Consider the following 14,488-nt stretch of genomic DNA (forward strand, 5'->3'; position numbering starts at 1 on the left):
TTCTATCAGTATTACATTTGAATCTAGCAAGGGTTATGGATTGGTTTTTTTTACTTTGTTCAGATTCTATCAGCATGAATGAAAGATAATAAATCTACTGCAAACTAAATACTTCCTTGAATATTCATTTCATGCCTCATACATACATTCATCAATCTAGTGCATAGATAGCACCAAGGCTGTGCTTAGGACAGAAGGAATCTAAGGCTCTGAGGCCATTACAACAGAAACACAAATTACGGAAGGAAAATGAATTATTGAAAGGGTTAATCACCAAGTTTCATATATAGTACTTCATAAAAGATCCTCCAATGTTCTAAATATATATTCAGCAGATGTTGGCAGGCACAGGGCTGTTGTATTTGGGTCACCGTGATATGGTTTCAGCTGAGACACTTGAGATACATGATGGATTCTACTGCCCAGAGGTAGTCCCAATTCAAATGATACTTCACCCATCCGTCTGACCCGATTAAAGGGCCCATAGAAACACATGGCAAGCTTCTGAAACGGATGCCAAAAATTCAATACCGGCGCAGCAAGACAAAAACAGAAGTACAAATTCAATTTCAATGAGTTTATCTAGTTAATCCTATTGACTCTCTAACTCAAAATATCCCATAATTCATAAAAATAAAGGTCTAATTGAAATTGTTTAACTTTCCACTATCTTTAAAAATTGAAGTCAAAATGTCTGAAACTAAAAAGAATGAGAAATATTTAACCATTAATTATCTACATGGCTAAAATGTCGAAAAATGCTTGATATGATGGACAAACCTTTAAGTAAGCTTGACTGATCGTTTTTGATCTTTTAAGTTTTATGTGGCCCTTACCACGAAAAAGCAACATTTTTATTGTATTGTATGGCTTCAGTTTATGCAACATTTTTTAATGTATTGTATGGCTTCAGTTTAGATCCTTACCACGAAAAAGCAACACAATCGTGAATCACATTGCTGAGATATAGCTCAGAGAAACGAAACCTCAGAAAAATCGAAAGCTCAATCAGCACGAACAAGCATGGGTAAACATGAATCACATTACCAATAATGGAGAAGCAGATGAAATCTCAGCAAGATCACTTTGAATGCAGAATGATTTGAGAAAATACTCGTGATATTACAAACCCTTAGGTAAGAGTATGAAACCTACTCGTTTTGCTTTTAAAATAAATATTACTGACATGAACTATAAGCAAAGAGCTCAGATAAAGTCTAAAGACCATAAACAAAGTCTGACATGAATCATCACATGCAAGGTGTATGTAAAGGAAAAGTTGCTCTTCTCCTAAAGCGTCACCAAACGAAGCTTGCGGTAGACCAATCAAATAACATTAGCAAATAACATGTCATATAAATTAAGATTTTAAATTTAAACTCCTGCAATCATCTTCACATTAAAAACATTTTGTATATGTAAATTAAGATTTTAAATTTAAACTCATGCAAACATGTTCATATAACTCTCTCTTTCTCTGAAATTACTTTGAATTATTAGTACATATTTTATCCGTATCCAATTGTCACAACTTATAATTAATTAAACTAAACACTTCTAAAGCTTCATTTGTCCTCTCCACACTCTCTAAAATTCATGGATTGGTACACACTTCTACAGTTTATCGAATTACCGCAAAAGATATGAATTGCTACCAGCAAAGGCATATAACAGAGGACCGAGGTGAATCGCATTACTAGAGAGAACATGTGAGACACTTATGTCTATATGTAAGATAAATAAATGTGTGTGAGATATTGGAGTTTCTTCTTCCGTTGTAACCTTGTGCATGATTTTAGACTTGAAACTTTGGTTTTTCTCTTCAGCATGTAGTACACCACAACAAGTCCCACATCGAGTATGTGTCAAAACAGGCATGATGGTTTTCCTATAAAATAAAAGTGTATATCACTTGCAACTAATAGTTTGGGACCCAATCTCATTTGTTGTTGTCTCCAAAATTTGACTGTTTTATAACATGTCATTGTTTTGGTTCTTGTTGGGGATTACAAGTGATTGCATTTTTAAATAAATGTCTTGTATTGTCATGGCCAACACGAGTCACAATAATGACCGTATATAATTAACCTAATTTAAAAAAATTCTTTGAAATATATATTTTTTCTTTGAGAGATTGATATATATATATATATATATATATATATATATATATATATATATATATATATATATATAATTCTCATAAGTCAACTTGTTATTTGTTTATGTTTAATTAATTCTATGAAAAAAATACTCTAGAGGTTCTTTATTGTCCTTTGTCTTAAATCCTTTATCTTCTTAATCATTAAAAGGTTGGTCCTTTTTTAAATGTTTTTTTCTTAAAAAACTACCAGGTGACATGCCATATCAGATTATTATTATTACTAATTCAATTTTTAAATAAATATTTTCGTTGAAGAAAAATACAACCCAAAAAAAGTAGATCATTTTATTCAAATCTTCGTCATATTCATATTAAATATTCACCATCTCAAATCTACGAATTATATAGGCTCAAATAAAGATGGAGAAAACACCAACATTACATATATTCACCAACTTATGTGTACATATTGATCATTGTTATGAATTAGAGGATTCCATGGTTCTAGATCAAATGCAATGGAGAGATAGATTGTATAGTTCTCTCTAGGAGTCATCACAAAGATGCAAATGAATAAAAGATGTGAAATAGTACATAGGTGAAGCTTATTTATAGTGGTTTGGAGTAACTAACTCCCTAACTAACTTGCTTGCTCTCCAAGCTATCTAGATAACTTGCTCTCCAAGTTATCTTCTCACAATACTCTAATAGTCCCCCTCAAACTCAGTGGGAAAATTCACCAATTTGAGTTTGAAATACAATGAAATTACAATGATTATTCAAACTGAAGTAACTAAGTAAAATGGGGGGTAAAACTAGTAAATGACACAAATGAAAGGAAAACAGAGAAAGCCCAATTTGTAGCCCAACAAAGCTGATGATAGTCTGAGTTGAGTGAGACTATGTGTAACAAAACCGCACAACACCTCTTTGTAGTTTCCAAAAACATGTTTCTCCAGAAACTGTTTCTGCAACGTGCTTTTCTAAACCAATGCAACTTATTGCAAACGTGCTTTTGCAATGATTAAGCAAACATGACAGAAAGAAAACACATCTGAACCAAATGCTTTTCCAAAAGAATTCTTGTGTGAAAACGTTTCTGATAAGTGATTTTCCGTAAACGCGATGATGTGAACATGACAAAAGAACGTGTATGAACCAAAACAGCTTACGCAGAACGCGATTCTCCAAAAACAGATTATTGAAAATTAAACAATTATGGAATCAGCTTTCAGCAAACGCTTTTGTGTTCTTGATTTATAGAGAAGTTGAATTGGAACGCAGAAAGAAGCCAGGAACTGAGTTTCTGTAATACGTGTGGTGGAACGAACAGAGACAACGCTTTTCTTTCCTCTATCCCAAGGTGGACCGTCATGATATTCCTAAAAAGACTTAAGAGACCTCTAGAAAGTCCACTCCTTTGTCATCATCACTTCGCCTTGTCCCAAGACTTGTGCTTGAGGGGCTGTGGACCGTCATAATATTCCTAGGGTCCTAGAAGACCTCCAGAAGGACTCCAAAACCTCCTTAAGGGGCGTAGAGCCTCCAGAAGGGCATGGGCACCCTCCAGAAGGACCCCCCCGGGCCTGGCGCGCTCTGCTAAGGGCGTTGGCCCATTGGCCTTCTAGAAACCGCCTAAAACTCACATAAATACATAAATACCCCTGTTACTTGGAAACCAAGTAACCAAAGCCCAAGCCCACGGCAGGCTATAAATACCACTCTTGGGAGCATTCCCAGGGCATCTAATCATCAGTCTAAACCCTAGAATCCTAGTATTCCTTACCGTACTTTTCTGCAAGTACAGTTGGCGCCGTCTGTGGGGAGAGGTAAAACTAGCCTTGACCACGTTTCTAAATCGCAAATCGTGATTTGGAAAACCTAAAACTAGACCTCCGAATCGTAAAACCCCCTTACGATTTGGAAACCCCAAACCCTTTTTCCTTTACAAACCTAAATCGCACCTCACGTACGATTTAGAGAAAAGCCTTTTCATCATGGCAACAGCCGAAGAGTTAGAATCCATGCGAACTCAACTCGCTCAATTACAAGATCGCAACGACGCCTTGCAGGCCTCGATGGAGAACATACAACAGAAACAACTGGAGGAGAAAGAGGAGTCACACCACGGCGAGATGGACGATCCAGAACCGCAGCATCTGTCCGCCGAGATCTGGGGAGCGCCGGTTCCAGAGAACTTCAAACCACCCCATCTCACCGTCTTCGACGGGAAGAGCGACCCTATGGAGCACGTTACAGCTTTTAACACTCGCATGTCGGTAGTCGGAGCCCCAGACTCCCTCAAGTGCAAACTACTGGCGGGCACTTTTTCTGAGGCCGCCTTACGATGGTACATGAACCTCCCCCGTTTCTCTGTCACCAGCTACCCAGACATGACAAGGAAACCCATCCAACAATTCTCTGCCAGTCGCCATCGCAAAGTACCCGCAACCAGCCTTTTCAACGTTCGCCAAGGACACAATGAGTCCCTACGAGACTATCTAGCGAGATTCAACGACACGACCATAAAAGTCATCAATCCCAACCAAGAAGTATTTGTGGGCGCCTTCCAGAACGGTTTGAAGGCAGGACAATTCAATGAATCCCTCGCTCAAAAGCCCGCCGATTCCATGGAGGAGATAATCGCCAGGGCAGATTGTTACATAAAGGGAGAAGAGAGCAACGCTGAGAAGAGGGCGAGAGACGCCAAGGAACGAACGTCTAATTCGGAGCGGCGATCTTATCAACCATCATCTAGTAGGGATCGCGCTCCTTACCGAAGACCTAATTATAGGCCCTACTCGCGTCCGGAGGAATTCACCCCCCTCAACACAAAACCAGAACACATTTTGAGGGAAGTCTATGAAGCCAAATTAATCCCAGACCCGCCTCCACCACGATACGAGATCATGGGAAAAGACAAAAACAAATGGTGCAAGTATCACCGAATACGGGGACATGACACTGACTCATGCATACACCTACGACAGGAAATAGAAAAGCTGATACAGAATGGGAAATTAAGAGGATACGCTCAGGACAGGAAGGGCGAGAGCGAACACAAGATGGAAAAGAAGAAGGATGAAGGGAGCGAAGGAAAGAGACACATGCTCAACACCATTTCGGGCGGTTTCTCTGGTGGCGGAGAGTCCAATTCATCACGAAAGAAATACGTCAGGCAGGTGATGTTGTGCCAAGAATACGAAACCCCAAACTATGGGCGTGAACCCGACATCTCTTTCACTGCCAAAGATTTCCAAGACGTCATACCACACGACGACGACCCCATGGTCATTACTTTGCAGATATTCAAGTGGGATGTGAAGAGAGTGTTGATTGACCCAGGAAGTTCGGCGGACATCCTATATTACGATACATTCGATCGAATGGGATTGGACCCGGAACTGCTACAACCTTTCAAGGGAACCCTGGCGGGTTTTACAGGTGAACAGGTACACGTAAGAGGCTACATCACACTCAAAACAACGTTCGGGAGCGGCTCTCATTCAAAAACCATTCGAGTAAGGTACCTCGTCGTGAACTCGCCCAGCTCTTACAACATTATCATTGGTCGCCCCGCCTTCAACCTTTTGGGGGGTTTCTTGTCTACAAAGTTCTTGGTCATGAAGTATCCCCTGGATAACGGAAAGATCGGGACCATTCGAGGCGACCAGAAAACCGCCATGGAATGCTACCACAATAGCCTGAGACTACAGAAGACAAGGAAGAAGTCTAGTAATGAAGAAACTCATGAGGTCAACATGATAGACCTCGATCCTAGAGAAGACTTCCAACAAGAGCGCCTCGAGCCCATCGAAGACTTGAAGGAAGTATCCATTGGTCCAGAAGCACATCAGACAACTAAGATCGGCACGTCTTTAAACCAGAAGGAAGAGATCGCCCTCGTCGATCTACTACGGAGAAACCTGGATCTTTTTGCCTGGCACCCATCTGAAATGCCAGGAATGGACCCTGACATCGCCTGTCACCATTTGTCAGTCAAGCCTGGAGTGAAACCGGTAGTGCAGCGGAAGAGGAAGATGGGCGAGGAAAGAAGGAAAGCCGTGGACGACGAAGTGCGGAAATTAGTAGACGCCCGCTTCATTAGCGAAATAAAGTACCCAACATGGCTGGCCAATACCGTCCTGGTAAAGAAGGCGAACGGGAAATGGAGGATGTGCGTGGATTATACAGATCTAAACTCGGCATGCCCAAAAGATCCTTACCCGCTCCCAAACATTGACCATCTGATTGACAGTGCCTCAGGATACAACACCTTGAGCTTCATGGACGCCTACTCTGGTTACAACCAAATACGAATGGACCCTTTAGACGCCCCCAAAACAGCCTTCATGACCAACACCAAGAACTACCACTATGAAGTCATGTCTTTCGGTCTGAAAAACGCTGGAGCCACTTTCCAAAGGTCTATGGACACCGCTTTCACACACCAGATAGGACGTAACCTGGAAGTGTACATCGACGATCTGGTAGCAAAAACAAAGGAAGGAGGAAGCCACACAGAAGATTTGGAAGAAATCTTAGGGCATGTAAGGAAGTACAGGATACGATTAAACCCAACAAAGTGTTCTTTCGGAGTGCAAGCTGGGAAATTCCTAGGTTTTCTCTTAACTAGGCGAGGTATCGAAGCAAATCCAAATAAGTGTCAGGCGATCATCAACATGAGAAGCCCGTCCAACATAAAGGAAGTCCAACAGTTGACAGGAAGGCTGGCTGCCCTGTCCCGCTTCTTATCCTGCGCCGGCGACAAAGCTTTCTCCTTCTTCGCTTCAATTAGAAGGAAGGAAAAATTTGAGTGGACACCAGAGTGTGAGGATGCCTTTCAACAGGTAAAAAAGTTTTTATCTAGCCCGCCAATCCTTCAGCGACCAAACCCAGGTTCCATCCTTTTTCTATACTTGGCGATCTCCATAAATGCTATGAGTACGGTATTGGTCGAAGACTCAGAAGAAGGAGAAAGGCCGATCTACTTCGTCAGCAGAGTGTTCAAAGGCGCCGAGCTACGCTACCAGAAGTTAGAGCGCCTGGCTCTGGCCGTAGTCGTCACAGCAAGGAAACTGCGTCCGTATTTCCAAAGCCACAGAATAGTCGTAAAAACAGACTATCCCATCAGACAAGTGCTTGGGAAACCAGACCTGGCAGGAAGGATGGTCGCCTGGTCCGTAGAACTATCAGAGTACGACATCCAGTTCGTACCAAGAGGAAGCATAAAGTCCCAGGTCCTAGCAGATTTCGTGGTAGAACTCACCTCCCCGTCCCCAGAGGAGGTTCCATTTGTGTGGCTTTTATCTGTTGACGGCTCCTCCAACTTGAAGGGAAGTGGCGCGGGCGTTATCCTGGAAGGTCCCGAAGATATCATCATAGAACAATCCCTCAGGTTTGAATTCAAAGCAAGCAACAACCAGGCAGAATATGAGGCTCTAATCGCCGGCATGACATTGGCACAGGAAATGGGGGCTGAAAACTTACGAGCAAAAAGTGATTCTCAGCTCATAACAAGCCAAATTACGGGCGAGTACCAGACGAAGGACCCTCAACTCACCAAATATCTGGGGAAGGTACGAGCCCTAGCCAAAAGATTCGTTTTCTTTGAAGCTATCTACGTGCCACGAGAACAGAACTCCAGAGCAGATATACTGGCGAAGCTCGCCAGCACCAAACGGCCGGGCAACAACAGAACCGTCATCCAAGAGGTAATCTCAGAGCCCAATACCAACGTTGAAACGGTTCACCACATCGTCGAAGAAAACGCCGGCTGGATGGAGCCGTTACTCAGGTACCTAACCGGCTCTTTTACACCCAAGAACAAAGATGAAGAGCAGATAGTCAGAAAGAGGGCTTCGAAATTCACTATCATCTCATGCAAACTCTACAAGCGTGGTCGAACAAGCCCCCTGTTGCGTTGTTTAGCGGAGAGCGAGACCCACCTAGTGCTTCTTGAAGTTCATGAAGGCGTGTGCGGCAGCCACATAGGAGGGCGAGCTCTAGCTGCAAAGCTCCTCCGCGCAGGATATTACTGGCCCACTATGCTCCAAGACAGCTCAGACTTCGTCAAAAAATGTGACAAATGCCAAAGATTCTCTGATAAAAAGCACGCCCCAGCAGTAGAACTTACTTCAGTATACTCCCCCTGGCCTTTCCATAAATGGGCGGTTGACATTGTAGGACCCTTTCCTCTCGCCCCAGGACAACTGAAGTTCCTCATAGTAGGAGTCGATTACTTTACTAAGTGGATTGAAGCAGAAGCCGTCGCCAAAATAACAGCTGAGAGAGTCAAAAAATTTTACTGGAAGAAAATCATCTGCCGTTTCGGTCTACCCAAATTCATAGTATCTGATAATGGGACCCAATTCGCGAGCTCATCCGTGGTAGAATTCTGTAAACACCTGGGAATACAGACAAAGTTCGTCTCAGTAATACACCCGCAAGCTAATGGGCAGGCCGAGTCAGCCAACAAGGTCATCCTCAACGGCATCTAGAAGAAGTTGGAGGCCGCCAAGAGTCTCTGGGCAGAACAACTCCACGAGGTAAGGACATTGTCAATTTAATTTCTATTTTCAATTCAATTTCTCCACACTTCCAATACAATGTGCCACACGTATGAACGTCGCCCTGGTCAAAATAAGCACAGGTACTATGGTCTTACCACACTACACCACACTCTTCGACAATGGAGACGCCGTTTACGATGGTTTACGGCACAGACGCCATGCTCCCAGTAGAAATTGATACCCCCACTTGGCGGAGAGATACCTTTTCTGAAGAAGGTATCAAGTCTTATATTTATGCATCTAACTTGTTGTTTCGCAGGCAAACATATTTCCTTTTTACATTTTTACTTCTTACAACTCCACCGTATAAATTCATGGGTTATTTCTTTGAAAAGCTAATGAGACAGGTCTCGCTGTTAGCATGGATGTGATCGACGAGGTGAGAAAGCAAGCTCACATAAGAGAATTCGCCGCCAAACAAAGAGCAGCCCGCCGCTACAACTCAAAGGTGGCGCACAGAGAAATGAAAGAAGGCGACCTCGTGTTAAAGCAAGTGGTAGCCCCTACAAGGATAGGAAAATTGTTCCCCAATTGGGAAGGCCCGTATCGAGTTCGAGAGAAATGTTCCCATGGAGCTTACAAGTTGGAAGAACTGAGTGGAGAAGCTATCCCCCACACTTGGAATATAGCTAATCTACGCCATTATTACAATTGATTTTTCGCTTTTCCTTTCTTTTTTCGTAGTTTGTCATCTTTTTGAATAAGGCTGGCCTAAAGACCACCACTATGACTTATGATTCCATTGAATAAATTGAATAAACAGAGGGTTAGGGTAGCACTCTTTTCCCCTGCAAGGGCAGGGGTTTTTAACGAGGCGCCCTCTCCTTTTTTCAAAAGTTACTAGCTCCTACTATTGCATGAAATGTTATTGTCAAAAATTTATATGCAGGCTCGCCAGTTCCGTCAACCCTGGAAGGGCTCTGACGTAGATAATTAACTTCAACCCTGTAAGGGCTCTGATGCTCGCCCAAAACGCCAACCCTGTAAGGGCTCTGGCGGGGTTCGACTGAAAGTTCCGTCAACCCTGGAAGGGCTCTGACGTAGATAATTAACTTCAACCCTGTAAGGGCTCTGATGCTCGCCCAAAACGCCAACCCTGTAAGGGCTCTGGCGGGGTTCGACTGAAAGTTCCGTCAACCCTGGAAGGGCTCTGACGTAGATAATTAACTTCAACCCTGTAAGGGCTCTGATGTTCGCCCAAAACGCCAACCCTGTAAGGGCTCTGGCGGGGTTCGACTGAAAGTTCCGTCAACCCTGGAAGGGCTCTGACGTAGATAATTAACTTCAACCCTGTAAGGGCTCTGATGCTCGCCCAAAACGCCAACCCTGTAAGGGCTCTGGCGGGGTTCGACTGAAAGTTCCGTCAACCCTGGAAGGGCTCTGACGTAGATAATTAACTTCAACCCTGTAAGGGCTCTGATGCTCGCCCAAAATGTCAACCCTGTAAGGGCTCTGGCGGGGTTCGACTGAAAGTTCCGTCAACCCTGGAAGGGCTCTGACGTAGATAATTAACTTCAACCCTGTAAGGGCTCTGATGCTCGCCCAAAACGCCAACCCTGTAAGGGCTCTGGCGGGGTTCGACTGAAAGTTCCGTCAACCCTGGAAGGGCTCTGACGTAGATAATTAACATCAATCCTGAAAGGGCTCTGATAGTCGCCCAAAATAAGGGCTCGCATAATTTTGATCAATGTAACGTTAACCTTAGAAAGGTTCTAATCAAATTTGACAATCTCAAAACCTCGAAAAAGCTAGAACGCATCGTCATCCAGAGGGAAATCACGCAACATAAAGACAATAAAGTAAAAACAAACGGCAGGCTCATACAAGTGCGATAATGTGATCAAAATGCATCATGATTTAAAACTAAAAAGTTTCCATACAGAATCCAAAAACAAGCGTTAAAATTGTTCACGAAGGCGCTGTAGTGCGTCGCCATGACTTAAGTTACAAAACCACAAGATTATCAGAATTGACATAAAATCATTCATCGTCGACGAGCTCGCCGTCAACAATCACCTTAAAGGGATCAAGCTCTTCCAATTTGGCGTCAGGGTTGAAAAAGAGCACTTGCTCCTTAGCACGCCTGAAGCCGTCTTCGAAATAGATCGCCAGAGCTCGCCTACCTTCATCCACCGCCGCTTCCGACTTCTCCAAAGCAGACTTAGCCTCATCCCTCGCCGCCTCTGCTGCCTCTTTGGCCGTTTTCATCTCTTCCAGAGCATCTTCGGCGGCCTTCTTGTCCTTCAACGCCTCCTTCAGGCGGCCATCTAGCCCGCTGGATTTATGTTTCCACTTCTCAACGTCCTCAGCAGCGTCTTTATATTTCTTCTCCACTAGATCCTGCTTAACCTCCAGACAATGGGTCAGCAACAGAGTCCTCAAAGCAGCAGTACCAATATCAGCCACCAGATCACTGCACTTAGCTTTCACCCCGGCCTCGACATCGACCTTCGCAAAAGGCACTTGTTCTTTCATGTACCTGCAAGACGCCAGGTCACAATATCATAATAAGTCACCTCTCGTTCAAAACAAATAAAGAGAATCAACTAGAAGGCAGCCAAAAAGACCTACCGACGAATGTCGAACTCCGAGTGCCAGAAGGACTCCATAACCTCATCGTTCAGCGACGCCCCACCGACCTCTTTCCCAGACGGAGGGCGGCCTCCAGCACCCTTAGCGCCTCGGGCGGTCCTAGACTTTTTTGATGAGGGAGATTCAATGGCAACAGGGTTGTGCGCCCCACCAGCACCCTCTGGATCGTCCACCTCTATAACCCCAGCCTCGCCCTTTCCAGAAGGCTCTTTACGTTTCAGCTTCCGTAAGGAGACGCCAGCCGAGCTACTGGACACATAACCGTCAGGATTCTTGTTCCTCTCAAGCTCGGCGAGATACTTCCTCATCTCCGCTCCAGTAAGGGGCAACATCTCCTCTGAAAATAAAACCAAATTCATCCAGTCAGTAAAACACATATGATAATCCACAAGCGAAACCCAACATAAGTAATCAAGAGAACACTCACGTAAATAAGCATTCAGACGAACCAAGTCGCCCTCCCTATTTAGCAGCTCGTGAAGATTGGTTAATGGGGCTTCCTCCAAGAAATCCACAAGTGCACGCTCATAGGGCGACATGGCGTCACGAGCATAACCTTTCACAGCCAAAGGAGCGCTAGTCCACCTAAGAGGAAACTTGGGTACTCCATTCACCAGCACGGAAGATGTAGAACATTCCGGTGCACCCTGTACCCTAACAAATGTGTCTCGCCATTCTTTCTTAAAATTACAGGCATAAGTAGGAAAAAGCCTTTTTCCAGAATGGGCCGAAATAGAGATCCATGTGCCCTTGTTAACATCTTTGGTCCCATAGAAGTGGAAGAACACGCCAACCGAAGGCTCGAGACCCAGGGATTTGCACAGAAGCTCGAAGCCGCGAATGAACGCCCAACTGTTAGGGCGTATTTGAGTAGGCGCCATATTGAGGAGCCTCAAGACGTCCATCTCGAAGGGCGTGAAAGGAATTTTCACGCCAAACTCCTCCAAAACCGCGGTATAGACGAAGTAGGATTCGTCGCCCTCGCCCATCATCTCTTGGTCACAAGCGCGCTCATCAGGATCACAGGACAATAAAACTACGTCCTCCTCTCGCCCAGTTGCAGAGATATTAAACTTGCTCCTAAAGCAGTCAAGAGCAGAAACATCAACGTACAATGACTCTTCCAACCGCACTTCCTCAGAAAATGGGGCCATTTCTGCTAACCTAGAAGCGTTTTCGTCTCCAACCAACCCTAAGGGAGCCTGAAACGGACGAATCTCCTGGCACTCGTCCTCCTTGTGATTCGTCCCTGAAGTGGCAGACAAGAACACACAGTCACTATCACTACCCGAATTAGCGCTAGATTCGCTAGACAAATCACTAAACAACTCCTCCCCGAATAAACCGTCATAATAAGTATCCCAATTTATCATCCCATCAGGACCGGTGGCATGTTTCAAGCATTCCTTCCTCAAACGATTTTTCTCAACTGGATCAATGGGTTGAACCAATCTCCCTTTCTCATCGCACTCCCTAATCAACACCATACCTAATTTCGAACTCTCACGAAGCGTAACAATAAAGTAAAATTTGAGAGAGGTTAAGGAGTTGAGAAATACCTGTGAAGGAAAAATAGAAAAATCTGCTGAAGCCGCTTAAGCCGGAGGGAGTTAGAAGAAAGAAGCTTGAACACAGCAAACGGAAGCGAAGAAATGAAAATGAATGAAAAGGCCAAACACGTCCTTTAAAAAGGTAAGATCGCCTCGGGAAGCGTGACTGAAACGATTGAGTGGGACAACATCATTAGATCTTGACACGTGGCGATCATCGGGGACGAGGAGAATACGAAACGTTCAGAAGGCGAGCTATCGATGTCAAGATCGCCACACGAAAAACGTCGCCAAAACTCCAAGCGAGGCGCCAGCGTAAATCAGTGATCGCCCAAACTGACGTCAGGCGTACTCATCACTTCGCCTTGTCCCAAGACTTGTGCTTGGGGGGCTGTGGACCGTCATGATATTCCTAAAAAGACTTAAGAGACCTCCAGAAAGTCCACTCCTTTGTCATCATCACTTCGCCTTGTCCCAAGATTTGTGCTTGGGGGGCTGTGGACCGTCATAATATTCCTAGGGTCCTAGAAGACCTCCAGAAGGACTCCAAAACCTCCTTAAGGGGCGTAGAGCCTCCAGAAGGGCATGGGCGCCCTCCAGAAGGACCCCCCCGGGCCTGGAGCGCTCTGCTAAGGGCGTTGGCCCATTGGCCTTCTAGAAACCGCCTAAAACTCACATAAATACATAAATACCCCTGTTACTTGGAAACCAAGTAACCAAAGCCCAAGCCCACGGCAGGCTATAAATACCACTCTTGGGAGCATTCCCAGGGCATCTAATCATCAGTCTAAACCCTAGAATCCTAGTATTCCTTACCGTACTTTTCTGCAAGTACACAAGGTATCCACCATAAACGGAATTGAATTTGTCGAAGAACTTTTAAAACGAAGAGCATCAAACACGAACTAATTCTTCCGCCGGGATCGAAATCGACGATTGATTCATCATGTAACTTGAGAAACTGAATCTTGTTGTTGTCTACAGAAGTGATTGGTTCCTGTTTTCGGCGAAGCAGCATACGCCGTAAACAAGTCCAAAGCATGTGATAACAGTATCGATGATGAGATGCTTCGATTGCTTGAACGCTTCTTCAGAAACTATTAACTCAGAATCGCGATTGTTCGAATTAGTTGATATGGCAGAAACGATCAACTCCGAATGAAGAATAAGTGTTTTCTGGTTTTCTTCCGAAGCGTCAAAAGCAGAGTTGCGATCGCTGCAACGTGAATAAACGAGAAAACAAGGAACGTCACCGATCTTGATGGTGAATCCATCAGTGTCTGGTGCGATCCATGGTGAAGAAACAGGAGTGGAAACGGAACTGCCAAAGCTACCGAAAACAACTGAAACTTGCGAAGCGGAAGAACACAAGGTTGCTGATGCGGAAGCTTCAAGATCTTCTTCTTCATCACCATTGGAATCTTCTTCTTCATCAGAAACTGGATCAAAATCGCTAACTCCATTGCGCTCTGATACCATGTGATGAATTAGAGGATTCCATGGTTCTAGATCAAATGCAATGGAGAGATAGATTGTATAGTTCTCTCTAGGAGTCATCACAAAGATGCAAATGAATAAAAGATGTGAAATAGTACATAGGTGAAGCTTATTTATAGTGGTTTAGAGTAACTAACTCCCTAACTAACTTGCTTGCTCTCCAAGCTATCTAG

At 44.2% G+C, this 14,488-nt stretch overlaps 2 protein-coding genes across 2 annotated transcripts; both read left to right on the plus strand.

Annotated features, from left to right (window-relative positions):
• The first annotated feature begins 4,101 nt into the window (after nucleotides 1-4,101).
• On the plus strand, nucleotides 4,102-8,604 carry LOC146918170 (uncharacterized). Its single transcript, XM_085722009.1, has one exon. It carries the CDS (start codon nucleotides 4,102-4,104, stop codon nucleotides 8,602-8,604), a length of 4,503 nt encoding a protein of 1,500 aa, XP_085578135.1.
• A 191-nt stretch (nucleotides 8,605-8,795) lies between these two features.
• Nucleotides 8,796-9,331, plus strand: LOC146918171 (uncharacterized). Its single transcript, XM_085722010.1, has 2 exons — nucleotides 8,796-8,892; nucleotides 9,024-9,331. The coding sequence occupies exons 1-2, from the start codon at nucleotides 8,796-8,798 to the stop codon at nucleotides 9,329-9,331; spliced, it is 405 nt and encodes a 134-aa protein (XP_085578136.1).
• The last annotated feature ends 5,157 nt before the right edge of the window (nucleotides 9,332-14,488 follow it).

The sequence above is a fragment of the Medicago sativa genome, chromosome 6 (assembly GCF_051527215.1).
Source record: "Medicago sativa cultivar Bolivia chromosome 6, Bolivia_mono, whole genome shotgun sequence".
Lineage (NCBI taxonomy): Eukaryota > Viridiplantae > Streptophyta > Magnoliopsida > Fabales > Fabaceae > Medicago > Medicago sativa.

What these genes read in the sequence shown, in the direction of transcription:
- LOC146918170 (XM_085722009.1), top strand. Translation starts at nt 4,102, where the DNA reads ATGGCAACAGCCGAAGAGTTAGAATCCATGCGAACTCAACTCGCTCAA.
- LOC146918171 (XM_085722010.1), top strand. Translation starts at nt 8,796, where the DNA reads ATGGAGACGCCGTTTACGATGGTTTACGGCACAGACGCCATGCTCCCA. An exon ending in AGATACCTTTTCTGAAGAAG is followed by an intron (nt 8,893 to 9,023) that starts GTATCAAGTCTT and finishes CTAATGAGACAG; the next exon opens with GTCTCGCTGTTAGCATGGAT.